Source organism: Acomys minous (assembly GCF_964271855.1).
Source record: "Acomys minous genome assembly, chromosome: 8".
Taxonomy (NCBI): Eukaryota; Metazoa; Chordata; class Mammalia; order Rodentia; family Muridae; genus Acomys; species Acomys minous.
In genome coordinates, this window is record NC_140489.1 from 79,383,593 (window position 1) to 79,395,710 (window position 12,118).

The 12,118-nt window shown below is 45.2% G+C and overlaps 1 protein-coding gene across 17 annotated transcripts in view; it reads right to left on the bottom strand.

Annotated features, from left to right (window-relative positions):
* Positions 1 to 5,630: 5,630 nt before the first annotated feature.
* The window catches only part of ATXN7L1 (ataxin 7 like 1), a 225,261-nt gene continuing 218,773 nt past the window's right edge, over positions 5,631 to 12,118 (bottom strand). For 7 of the 17 annotated variants that reach the window (XR_014781244.1, XR_014781245.1, XR_014781246.1 and 4 more), the window contains one exon: positions 10,746 to 10,817. Coding sequence is in view for 6 of the 17 variants with exons in the window: in XM_084792909.1 (XP_084649035.1) it covers positions 6,278 to 6,346; positions 10,743 to 10,817 (144 nt within the window). In the remaining 11 variants the exon portion in view is untranslated. Of the gene's footprint in view, positions 9,114 to 10,742; positions 10,818 to 12,118 lie in introns of those variants that run through there. The other 10 variants (XM_084792913.1, XM_084792912.1, XM_084792910.1 and 7 more) reach the window with 6 other exon arrangements.

Sequence of the window (12,118 nt, forward strand, 5' to 3'; positions counted from 1 at the left end):
AGTTTGTGAGGTTGACAAAAAACACTACCAATCTATGTTTACTCATTGTCCTGCTGTGTGCTAAACTTCAGATCTGTTTCATGTTGTCTCTCCAGTACAATTAGTAAACATATCTGCTTGGGCCTGCCTAGTTTGCCTGAGAGAACACTAAGTAGACTTATTCTGCTCCTGCTTACTCCAGCCCTGTACACGACCACCTTCTCCTGTTAAGGTCTTTTGCAGATGGCTAATGTGCTCCCAAACACTGCTGTCTATCCGGTCTCTCTTTTCTCACACTTCTCTCAGGCTCCCACACACAGTCCACTTGCCTCACTGAAAATATGGATGCCATCAGATGAGCATTCTCTCATTTTCCCACCCCAAGCTTTCTTCTTTGCCACTCCTGAAGAAGTATCCCTTTTCTGGCAAAGGCCAGTAGCCACTCTTGCTTTACAAAGTTCCCACTCTTGCTCTCTCACTCTTTATGTCTCCGCAAAACATTTAATTACTAACCAAAGAGATGGTACTGATTAAACCATTACTTTGAAATGCTTGTGGGTAAAATGTTCATGATAAAGATAATTGAACACGGTCATGGAAAACAATACCCAAGAGAGGTAGCTGCATTAATATTTGTTATTTTCTCAATCTCAGATTATTTGTTTTTGTAGCTGATTCCTGTCCAAGGTGATGATGGGAGTTTATTTGTTTCATGTGTATGGGTGTTTTATCTGTATGCATATCTGTACATGTGTGTGCAGTGCCCAAGTAGGCCAGAAGAGGCAACAGAACCCCTAGGACTGGAGTTACCATTTTGATTTGCCATGTGGATGCTGGGAATTGAACTTGGGTCCTCTGGACAAGTAGGTAGTGCTTTCAACTACTGAGCAATCTCTCCATCCCTGGAAGTTTCAATTCTACTTTCCTAAGTGATGCTGTTCAAGACACACCCCATCACTGATGTGCCATATCTAAATTTTCTTATTATTGTGCTTTTCTTCCTAGGTCACTCCTGATGAGCCAATGAGCTATCACTAACATTGACTCTATCTGAGATTTTCTGTCATCAGCTATGCTCATCTTTTCCAGGGCACAGAAAACCCTTGCTTGGTCTTTGTGGCAAGCACATTCACGTGCTCATTGTGCCCTTTGTTCTAAGAACAAGTTCCACAACTGACTTTTTGTGTCTACCTGGTACCACGTCCCCTCTGGCTGCTCAACGTTGGCTATGGTGGGATGGCAGGGCTGACACACTGGTGCCATTTTCTCTTGCTTCTCCCATCTCACTCTCTCCACTGTCTCACCAGCTTAAGATTCTACTGGCTTCTCCTTCCTTGAAAAAATAAAACAAATACCGCCCCATTCTGCCCAATCCCCAATTCCCTTTGTGCCTTCTAACCTCCTTAGGATATTTGTGTTTGTATAAGATACCTTGCTTGATTCTCATGAATCCTCTGAAGCATCTCAGGCTGGCTTCGTCACCTCAAATGCCACCACACCTGCTTCACTAAGGTTTCTGTAGTGGGTGATGGCAACTGGCCAAAAGTATCTTTAAATTCCAATCCCAAGAACCTGTGAGTATGACCTTATCTTGTAAGAGGAGATTTACAATGTAATTAAACAAACTGTTGCCAGAAATCATCAAAGTGCCTTTATGGGAAGAAGACGGTGGACGAGGGCCAAGTAAAGATGGAGGCATATGATGTGTCTCTAAGCCAAGGGATGCCCGCAGTCACCAGAGGAAAGAAGGGATACTCTTCTTAGAGCCTTTGCCTTTACTAGACATTTCTGGTCTTCAGAACTGAGGGATATCAGAACTGAGTGTATAGCTTGGTGGCAGAGCACCTGGCTAGCATTTACACAGCTCTGGGTTTAGGGCCAATAGATGGCTCAGTGGGAAAAAGAGTCTGCTGCCAAGCCATGACCTGAACTCACTCCCCAGAACCCAGGTGGTGGAAGGTGAGAACCAACTCCTGCAAGTTGGTCTCTGACCTCCAACCTTACTGTTTACTGTGGCACGCCCCGCCTAAATAAATAAGAAATGTAAAAAGACAGAGTTTAATCCCTAGCGCTGTACACAAAGCAGTCACACGTGCAAAAAAACAAAGCAAAACAAAGTCTTAGAACAAACCTGAGAGAGAACACTCTTGTGTTTTTAAGCCAATAAGGTTGTGGTAGCACTAGAAGGGTCACACATGACCTTCACCTTACAAAACCTTCCTACTCCTGCCATCAACATTTCTATTTCACTGTGTAGCAGTATGTGATTCCACTAAAACACCTCAAGCCAGGTATGGTGGCAAGCACCTTTAGTCTCAGCACTTGAGAAGCAGACGCAGGTAAATCTCAGAGTTTGAGGCCAGTCTGATCTACAGAGCCAGTTCCAGGACAGGCAGGACAACACAGAGAAACTCCATTTTGACAACCAAACAAAAGCATCCCCTATGGTGGGGCATGCCTTTAATCTCAGCACTCAGGAGGCAGAGGCAGGCAGATTTCTGTGAGTTTAAGGCCAACTTGATCTACGTAGTGATTTCTAGGACAGCCAGGAACTGACAAAAAATGTGCCAAATTCTGGCATTCAGGTACCCCATTTCTATTATATTTACTTTCTTTGTGTTTTATCTTCAAGTGTTCGGGCTTCTAGTCGGTCTCTAGTGTCTATTAGTCTGTCTTTATACTCTTTCAAGAAACCATAACCATACCTGTAGTTCTAAATAATACTGCCCTCCCAAAACAAATGCCTTCAATTTAGACTTGCTGAGAGCCTCAGTTGTGAGGGTATCATTCCCCCTCTCCCGTGTGTGTGTGTGTGTGTGTGTGTGTGTGTGTGTGTGTGTGTGTGTGTACAGGGGTATGGAGGCCAGTGGCTGATGCTGGCTGTCTTTCCTAGTTACTTCTCCACCTTATTTTTGAGACAGAGTCGCTTACCGAACCTGGAGCTCACTGATTGGCTGGAGCCATTGGCCAGCAACTCCTAGGAGATCTTCCTGCCTCTGCCTCCCCAGCACTAGGAAAACAGGCATGCTTGGCTGAGCATGCCTGTTTATGCAGGTGCTGGAGATCAGATTCTGGTCTTTATCTTGTGTGGCAGTCACTTTCCTGACGCAGCCAGCTTCTCCATGCCCTCGTGATGTAGCAGTATAGACCTTATACAACAATCTTCATATAAGCAAATGCACACGTACAAAGAGAACTTTTTTTTTTTAAAGTTTATTTGCACTACTTTATACTGTATTTAATCCCAGTCCACTTTTGTTTCTTTGGGGTTTGTTGGTGACATCTTTACCTTCTGTAATCCTTTCTTCTGACTTAGGGACAATCTGTTATTTTTCAGTGGGAAACCTTACTGTAGTGGATGGTGGGAGCGCTCTTTTGGGTTACTCTGAGCGGGAGCTGTCAGGACCATGTAGATCATCCATTATCAGCCCTTCATTCATCTGCTCATGTTCAATAGACACAGAATCTACATCTAGACCCGCACTGCACCCCACCAAAGGGGCAGTGACTTATGAATTTCTTTTTCTTGAGCACCACGCTGGGCGCCACTTATTGTTTTTAAATTACCAGTATTATTAGTAGGCCCGGCTAGCAATCAATGAAGACATCAACACTTGTTATATTTTAAAATAGCCTTAATTAACCTGGGGCAGGGCAGACATTAATCCCCTAAATTACTTTCCATAGTGGGACAGGTATGGGATAAGCACCATGCCATCTGCTTCTAATAATGTCTATCAAGCTACCTCCCATCCATAATCCCAAATACTTGTTAATGTTCTTCATATGGGCCAAATTGTCTGTCCACACTGGCCATGTGTTTCTCTTCCATCTAACCCATGGCAGCCTTTTTTTCTCCTTTTTGGGTTTTTTCCTTCCTCCTCATGGCAGTCTTTCTTCTTCTTCCCAGGATTCCTCTCTCTGTCTCTAAAACCTTAGCCACACCTCTATCTCCTCTGCCCAGGTGGGATGGTGTTTTATTAATTAAAAGGTGGGTCACAGAGACAACAAGCAGTAATTAACATCAAAATACATTAGACCACCCCCCAACACACTTAGGCCTCAGCATTTGTTTCTAAGGGTATGATGTAAATTCAAGATCGTTATTTTGTAATGACTAAGAGTGCATTCAAAAGCTGCATCCTAGGCTCACTCATAAACCTTAGTGCTTAGCATATTCTGCCCGCCCCCCCTTTTTTTAGACTAGTCAAGTGCAGTAGTGAGAAGGGGGGAAAGTGTAAAACAGGAGTTCAATCTGTAACTGACTGAACAATCAATTGTGATAACTCACTACCTTTGGACCAGCCTATTCTGCCCTTTCAAACACAAACTTAAGGGGAGACTTTTGGGACTCATTGATACAGGCCTGTAATTTCAGTAATGGAGAAACCAAAGCAGCAGCATCAAGAGTTCAAGGTCATCTTTGGCTCCATAGTCTGAGGCTTAAGACACAGTCTGGGGAAAAAACCCAAATCATCAGCTCATTCTTTGGGTTCTGCCCGTACTCACTGACCCCACCACCGTGGCCAGAGAATGGTTCTATACAGTGCAATCTTTTACATACTTGGCAGCTTTTTCGATAGGCATACCCATGATGCCCTGGGTAGTTTCAAGGATGTGTTGATGTGAGTATGCAGATTTGAGCCTCTTATCGTGCATGGGGTCTTCTGCAGTAGGTAAACACTGAGCCACTTTCACAGAGTACCCCATGCTGCTTATGTGAAGAGCATGAGGCAGAACATGTGATGGTCAGGGAATACCCCTCCTGTAGCCAAAACACAGCCCTTTCTGCCTTGGGTTTCTACCTCTGAAGCAATGGTGTCTGCACCCAACAGGATTTCTCGGTTAAAGCCTAGGAGCTATGCTTTATCTAAGCAAGTCTTACTACTGTCTAAAATGTGCCTCAACGTCGCCATTTCTCTTTATAGTTCCCACCATTATCCTGGGGTCACATGGTCATTCTCTCTTTCTTGGTCTCTCTCGCTCTCTGAGACAGGGTCTCAATATGTAGCTCAGGCTATCCTGGAAATCACAGAGATCCTCCTGCCTCTGTCTCTAGGCCTAGGTTCCCTGTTGGCTTCTTGCAGAGGCTTGCACTGGCTGCTAACTCAAGGGAACAAATGTCCCAGATCCCGACCCACCGCGCTTCAAAGCACAACTCTGTGAGCTCTTGAGTGACCTTGCCCTTACTTCTGTCTCTCTACCTCTGCTCTACCAATAAGACATGCACTTGCACCAAGTGGTTTGAGAGGCTCTCTTCTACCTGTCCTCCAGAACTTCCAACATGGAGAACTCCTCCACATTGTACCAGCTTTCGCTCTTCCCACAGCTCAGTCCTTCCCACCAGAGCATTTGCTATCTTTTGTAATTACACACTAGAATGTGTGTTATTAATGGCCTTCTTTCCATGTGAGCTGCCTCTAGTAAGTAGCTGGCCTTCTGTCTATTTCTTATCAGTGAACAAAGAGCATGGCTCAGGGGCAGGCCCAGAAGTGGCTCTGTAAGTATCTGTTCAGTGAGCTCACTATCTTCCACGCCATCATCTCCTCCCAGGAATGCACATCTTCTGGGAAAGGTGGTTCTGGTGAGAGTACCTCCACTCATAAGGAAAACAAAATGTAGTATCATAAAGTTTATAAAAGCCACAAGACTTTGTTTTTACAAACATATAAATTATTTTATTTACAAAGCCATGTTACAAAAAAAAAAAAAAGCAAAAAAAAAAAAAAAATACAATCACTCACTGGAGAATATTTCCAGACCTGGTGCTGAACCACGGCAGTATCAATAGATACGTATTTGTTCTTTCTTTTAAAAACTGTAAGCCATAGAGTTTACTATTTACACCTACTTCAGACATGTATTTGCTTACAACATCACAGGCATGGAATGGATTCTATCTGATGGTGCTAATTCATAAAGGTGCAGGACGAGGAAGGAAAATACTTAGTGTTACAAAATATGGATCATAGAAAAGAAACCCACTCCATGAGTGTGGCCTTTGTTGAGTATGATTGGACATGCTCTCTTCAAAATTCTTCTGGAAAAGCTTCTAAAATTGGTTAGTAGGAAAGGACAAATGAACAGGTGCAAATTCTTGTCTGTGCAACAATAGTTATTTAATTTACCCCATGACTGACCAGCTACATAAAACCCACAGAGTTTTGTTTAAAGTGCCATGGGCTGACAGCATAACAAAATATAAGGTGTAAATAGAAAATTTCATTTTTTTTCCTTTTCTTTAAACAAGAGTTCACTGAGAATCTGCAATAATAGAATGCGCTGTATAAACTATTTTCTACAAAGGTTGATCAGCGTTATTTACAGTTGGTACATCGATACAAAAGAAGGCATACAAGTTATCCAACTCGATTTTTTGATTTTTAAATTTTATATGGCTGACAGGTCTAGGCATTGCGTTATGCTTAACATCCAGAGCCTCTGGCTGGTGACACGTCAGGAGCTCCCCGGGTGGACAGGGGTGTGAGCAGCCACGGGGCTGAGACAGAAGGCTGAGTGGGATGTGGGGAACAGAAAGCCCAGAAGGGTACCACTCTCGATGCTTTAGGGGTTGGTCCAGTTGGATTCCACGAGAGCAAACCCAAGGGACATCTTTTCTTTGCATTCCATTTATTTTTCGAGCGTTTAATACATCAGCCTGGGGTGTGACTGTGAAGGAAGAAAGACCGTGGGTTTTCCCTTTTGCTCAGTTTTCTTGAACTGTCCTCACCTTTTGGTCAAAGCAGTCTCTCAAGTAAGCAGCGTTGGGTGGAGAGCCTCTTTCTTCCAGCTCCGGCTGCGCGGCTCGCACGTGACTGTGCCGGAGCCGGCTTGCTCCAAGAACCCGCCATTTCTCAGAAGCAGCCAATTCACCTCTCAACCTCTGTTTTCCCTCTTTGAGTAGGAGAGTTCGCAGACCAGAGGCTTACTCTGTTGCTGAGACTTGTTTTAATCCTGCAAGTTTTACAACTCAAAATAAATTATGTATTTATATATATATATATATAAAACCAACAGACATCTAAAACCGAACAAGACAAAAATTGTGCAAAAATAACAAAGATATGTACACACTTTTGAGTCTGAAGAAATGTACAATAAAAACATAATTCAAAGAACATTTTAAAAATATAAACATTGCTTAAACTTTCCTAAGTTTCATATTGTTTCTGAAACTATTCTGGTCAGTTAGCTCTGTAATATAGTAAAACATAAATTATTACAAAATTAACACTATAAAAATTTACTTTAAGAATATCTTCTAAACTTTTTTTTCAAAGGATCTAACCTTGCTTATAATTTCTTAAACATTTATAAGTCTTAAAATCTGCCTTAACCTTAAAAAAACAACAAACCCAAAAAAAAAGAAACAATTCCTCTTGAATTTGCAATCTCCCCCGCGCGCCCCCCACCCCCCGCCCGCCCCGACATAAATTAACCAGCATATAAGTGCACTTTTAACAGTGGAGAAAGAAAAATGAAATGATCCTAACCAATGTCCTAGTACTTGCTTAATATCAACTCCTGACTTTAAAAAAAAAAATCTTCATTTTATATTTAAAATTTTAGGAATCCTGTAGGAAACACTGTCAGTGCAATTCTACCGACGGAAATCACTCCTTTTGCCTCCCGTCTTTGCCGATTCCAATCCTATGGAGAAACTTTAGCAGTAGTCTGATCTTTGGGTTGGGAGAAAAGGAATGGGAAGGAAACCTTTGAGGAGGCAGCGAGGGGTGTGCCCAGCTGCAAAACTAGTATTCACTTCTGATTTGTGGATGGCACAGAACGTCTGGCAGATCACAGCCCAGAACACCTGCTCTGTGCGTGAACTCATTCTGATTCCCCATTAGAGCTTAAATGGTACCGCTGTTTCTTTCCAACGTCAACGTGAACAGCTTGTTATCTGTGGTGCTCCGGTGCCTCCTGGCCCACTTCTCTTTCTGTGCTTGCCCTTACCAGTGCTCTGGGCTGTCTGTCTGAATTAGGGCATCTGAAGATGGACTGCAAGCATATCTAAGGGGTGGGTGTGCAACCAATGCTACTTTTTATTCCCACTAGGGGTTTGGCACAAAACCCTCGGCGCAGAACTTTCCTCTGGGGGAGCCTTTCTGGCCCGAGAACCTTCTCAGCAGCTACGGTCACTGCACCACCACATGTAGTGGCTTTCCTGGTTCCTGTGGGCTTTCAGCTGATCCAGCTTTAGGCGATTGTGCACTGTGCCCTGGAAAGGACTCGTCGGAGTATATTTATCCCAAACAAGCTCTTGACCAGTCATCGGGTTCCCACCATCTTCCCTTCCTCTCGGGTCAGGCACCTCTGCCCTTGTCCCTGATCAGGTGTATCCTTTCTGAACTGCACAGCTGGGCCTTGGCATGGAGTAAACCACATCACTAAAGGGCCACTGACCTTACTTTAGCTGCTGGAATTTGGCTCTGGACTAGAAGAGTTGCAGAAAGCAGTTGAAGATCCTCCCCTGCCCCGCCCCCACACGACGCGCAGGCTCCTCCCCAGCAAGTCCCTTCTCCAGCACGTGGTCCAGGGCGGCTGTTGGGAGCCAGCAATTTCTGATGGCCACTGGAGCACAATGGCTGGCATTGTGGGACGGAAGGACAGGGTAAAAGAAGGGCTCGGGAGAGAATGAGCTCTGCGAGTGCTAAAGTTCAAGAGCTTCCACGGGTGCCGACCCGGAACCGGAACCTGGAACCCAAACCCAAAACCGGAACCTGGAGTGGGAACCGACAGTTTGCAACCTCTCTTCTCAGGGCTGGAGCAAAATGACGGTGAACTAGCAGCATCAGGAGCAAGGGGAGTGACCCCAAATGTGGAAGAATATATAAGACATGACAAATGACAAACAGAGAGAAAACACTGTTTTTTGTAAATCTTAAAATCAGGTTCTTTTGCCTTTTTTTTTTTTTAAACTTAAAATCCGTGTTAAAAAAAAGAAAAAGAAAAAAAGGGCCAGAGCCACAGGCAGCATCCAGGAAACACAGGAAACACTCCCCTCCATGGGCCAGTGCCCTCCCTTCTCCAGACTTAGTCTCCTGGGGAGGATGACAATTGGACTGGTTTGAAGTGGCTTCACCATCTTGTTAGGGAAGAGTCCTTATCCTGCCCATTCTGCTTGTGTTCTTCTAGGAAAAAAAAAGAAACACTTGTCTCATTCAGGATGACACACGAGAATTGGGGAGGGCGTGGCACGGACGTCAGTTTTCTTGTATATCACAGAAAGGAAAAGAACTCCTACTTGTACCTGGCTAGGAGGAGCCATGCTTTATAGCTAAGAGGATGGCTATAAAGGAGCCATGGGTTGGTTACAATAGCTCCAAGGCTAGCGGGCAACATGAGGACACGTGCAGTGGGCATTCACAGGATCTCGCCTGGATAGAGGGCTAGGGTGCCTGTATATTTTCTTTGTATCCTCATTTTTAATAGTTCATTGTTCCTACATAAAATAAATGACCTGGTGAGTTACCAGACGAAGGCATATAGCCCTGGTTTAAGTAGGGGAGCTTTGGAGAATTGGGGTGCAAGAGGATAATCTTCTGCATGGCCATCTTCACTTAGCAGCTGAGTACAACCTTCTCCCTCACGGAGTTGCTACAAAGCTTCAATGACTGTGATGCCTGCAAAGCAAGGGCCCCCAGGAAGTAGCAGCTGCTGGCATCATTATATACTTGCTCCAGGCAACTGGCAGCAATGTGAGTCCCCATCTGGAGCTAGGGGTACCCACATGCTCTACTTGCAAGGGTAAACGTGTATCCTCCAGGCATGCACAGCAACCACTAGACAGACCCCATCAACTGAGGCTACCGGGTGGATGCATGCCTCTCTCCTGGATTAGCAAACATCCAGCTGCAGCTTCTTAGTCACACAAAGGGCCAAGGTGACTCAGGGCCCCGGGGACGCTCCAGCCTCTGGGGATGAGAAAACAGCTCCACCCTTAATCTTTGCCCAAATTATGGCCCAAGGTTTGTGGGGGACATCTCAAAGGGCAAAACACCAATACACTGCTATTCTGTATTAACAAACCTAGAACACACACTGTATGCTGAGGCAATACATCAACCTGCTGTTTCTATTTGCTACCCCACCTGAGAGGCATAACTGCCTCCCTACCTTTCCCCCTAGACATGCATGCTTGCTTCTTTGGAAAAAGTCACCAATCTCTGGGCTTTCACACTGATTACTCTAACTCCTTAAGTTTATCAGCACCACTGCAAGTCTTTCTGAATGTTTCCACTGTGAAAATACACCCTTAATGGGAGCTACAGTTCATCCAGGGTCTCAGAGAAGGTAAGACATGCACCACCAGCAATGGCCTCCGTTACCTTAGCTCACTTTCGCAATGCCCTTAGGAGGCAGTATCAGTGTGCCAGCTAACAAACCCAAACCAGCTCCCTAGAGAATCAATCTGCAGACACCACAGAGCTGGTAATAACAATCATTACAGCTAACACGTGACTTTACTATGTGCCAGAGGGTGCTTTTGCTATGTTTTTGGAAAAAAACTAATTTAATTCTTACATAGGTCATAGGACCTTAGAGACCATCAGAATCCCCATTTTATAGAGGAAGAAATGGGAGCATAAAGAACTGAGTTGCTCAAGGAACCAAAGCTGATAACTAGAAGCTCTACCTTTGGAAGGCAGGTTAGCCCTTTCAGTTGCAGGTGAGACTTGAACTAGGGTCTGACCCCAGGGCACATCCTTCCTGGCCTGATGTCAGTTCTATGTGGCTTCTTCCCACCCTTAGAAACTTACCTGTCGGCTGTGTCCTGGGCTGGATATGCTTGCAGGACCGGATTGTGACAAAGCTAGGCTGCTATTTTTTCCAACCTGAAAGACATCATGAACCCCCATTCAAACACGGAGGCAGCTTGGCAAAGATTCTCTGATGTCATATGTTGTCAGGACAGAAGAGCAGGGCAGTGCTACATGCTTTACTCCCTTGATTCCTCAGAGTGGACGCTTCCAACTTCAATGGCACAAAAGGAGACAACAGATTATGGGGGCTCTGAGGATGCCCCTCTCCCAGAGATAAAACATCAGTGAGAGCTCTTATTTTTGCTCCTCAGATGTGCAGACTGTAGGAAACAGAGCTTGTCACTCTGTAGCTCAAGAACCCACAAACTTATGCACCTCTCTGACCACAGCGCAGGCCCACGATAAAGTACCAGGTCTGTCTGTCTAGGAGAACCAGCACGCAGCCTCTTGCTCTTCAGAAACCCTGCTATCGCGCTGGGCTGCCCTTGCAGATGCAGTAAAGGAGGGAGGGTACTTGGCTCAGCCTGGCAGGGTGGGTCCCTGGGATGGCATGCTTGGGGACATATATGTAGCCTCTCTGTGGAACTGTTCTTGGCCCCTAGTAGGGTGGGCTCTGAGGGGAGGTGATGTCAGTCCCGTGGCCTCGGCTCAATTTTCAGCTGTTGCCCCCAGCTTTGAGGCTTCTCCACTCTTCACTCCCCCTTTGCACATGGGCACAAGCCTTTCATTCACAGCACTGCTGTGTCTAATGTCATACCTTAATCCAAAAGTTTGGCCTTTTACTTCCCAGATGAAACTAGTGGAAACTGCAAGTTGTCAGCAAGGCACAGAGTTTCATTTTTGGATTTCTTTTCTGAGACAGGATCTATGCTGCTCCGGCTGGCCTGGAATTCACTGTGTAGCTGAGCTTGAACTCCTGGTCCTCCCACCTCCCTCTTGCCAGGGCTAGGATTACACACTCCTGGCTTTCACAATAGGTTTCTTGAACTCTCTTCTCTGCCTTTTCACAGAAGCCACAGAGATGCCAAAAGCCTTTTCTTAATTCTTGGGCATGCCCAGTGGGGAGTCTAGCCAAAGCCATTTCTCAGTGGCCTGGTGACAAGCATTGAGCTATCACCACCACCTTGGGGGTTGGGTGCTTCCTGCCCTGCAGGCAGCTGTCAAAGCTCTTCGAATGCACATTATCTGGGGAGGCTTATCTGTTCTTCCCATAGCTAGATTTGCTGACTCATCATGCTGACTAAGCATTTCAGGCAGTCTGGGAGCCAACTCAATACATCGGCACTTCAGACCAACTCCTGGGTTTAAGTCCCAGCCCCACTATTCACTTATGGTATGAACCTTGCATCACCTCCGATGCCTTGTTGAGCTCA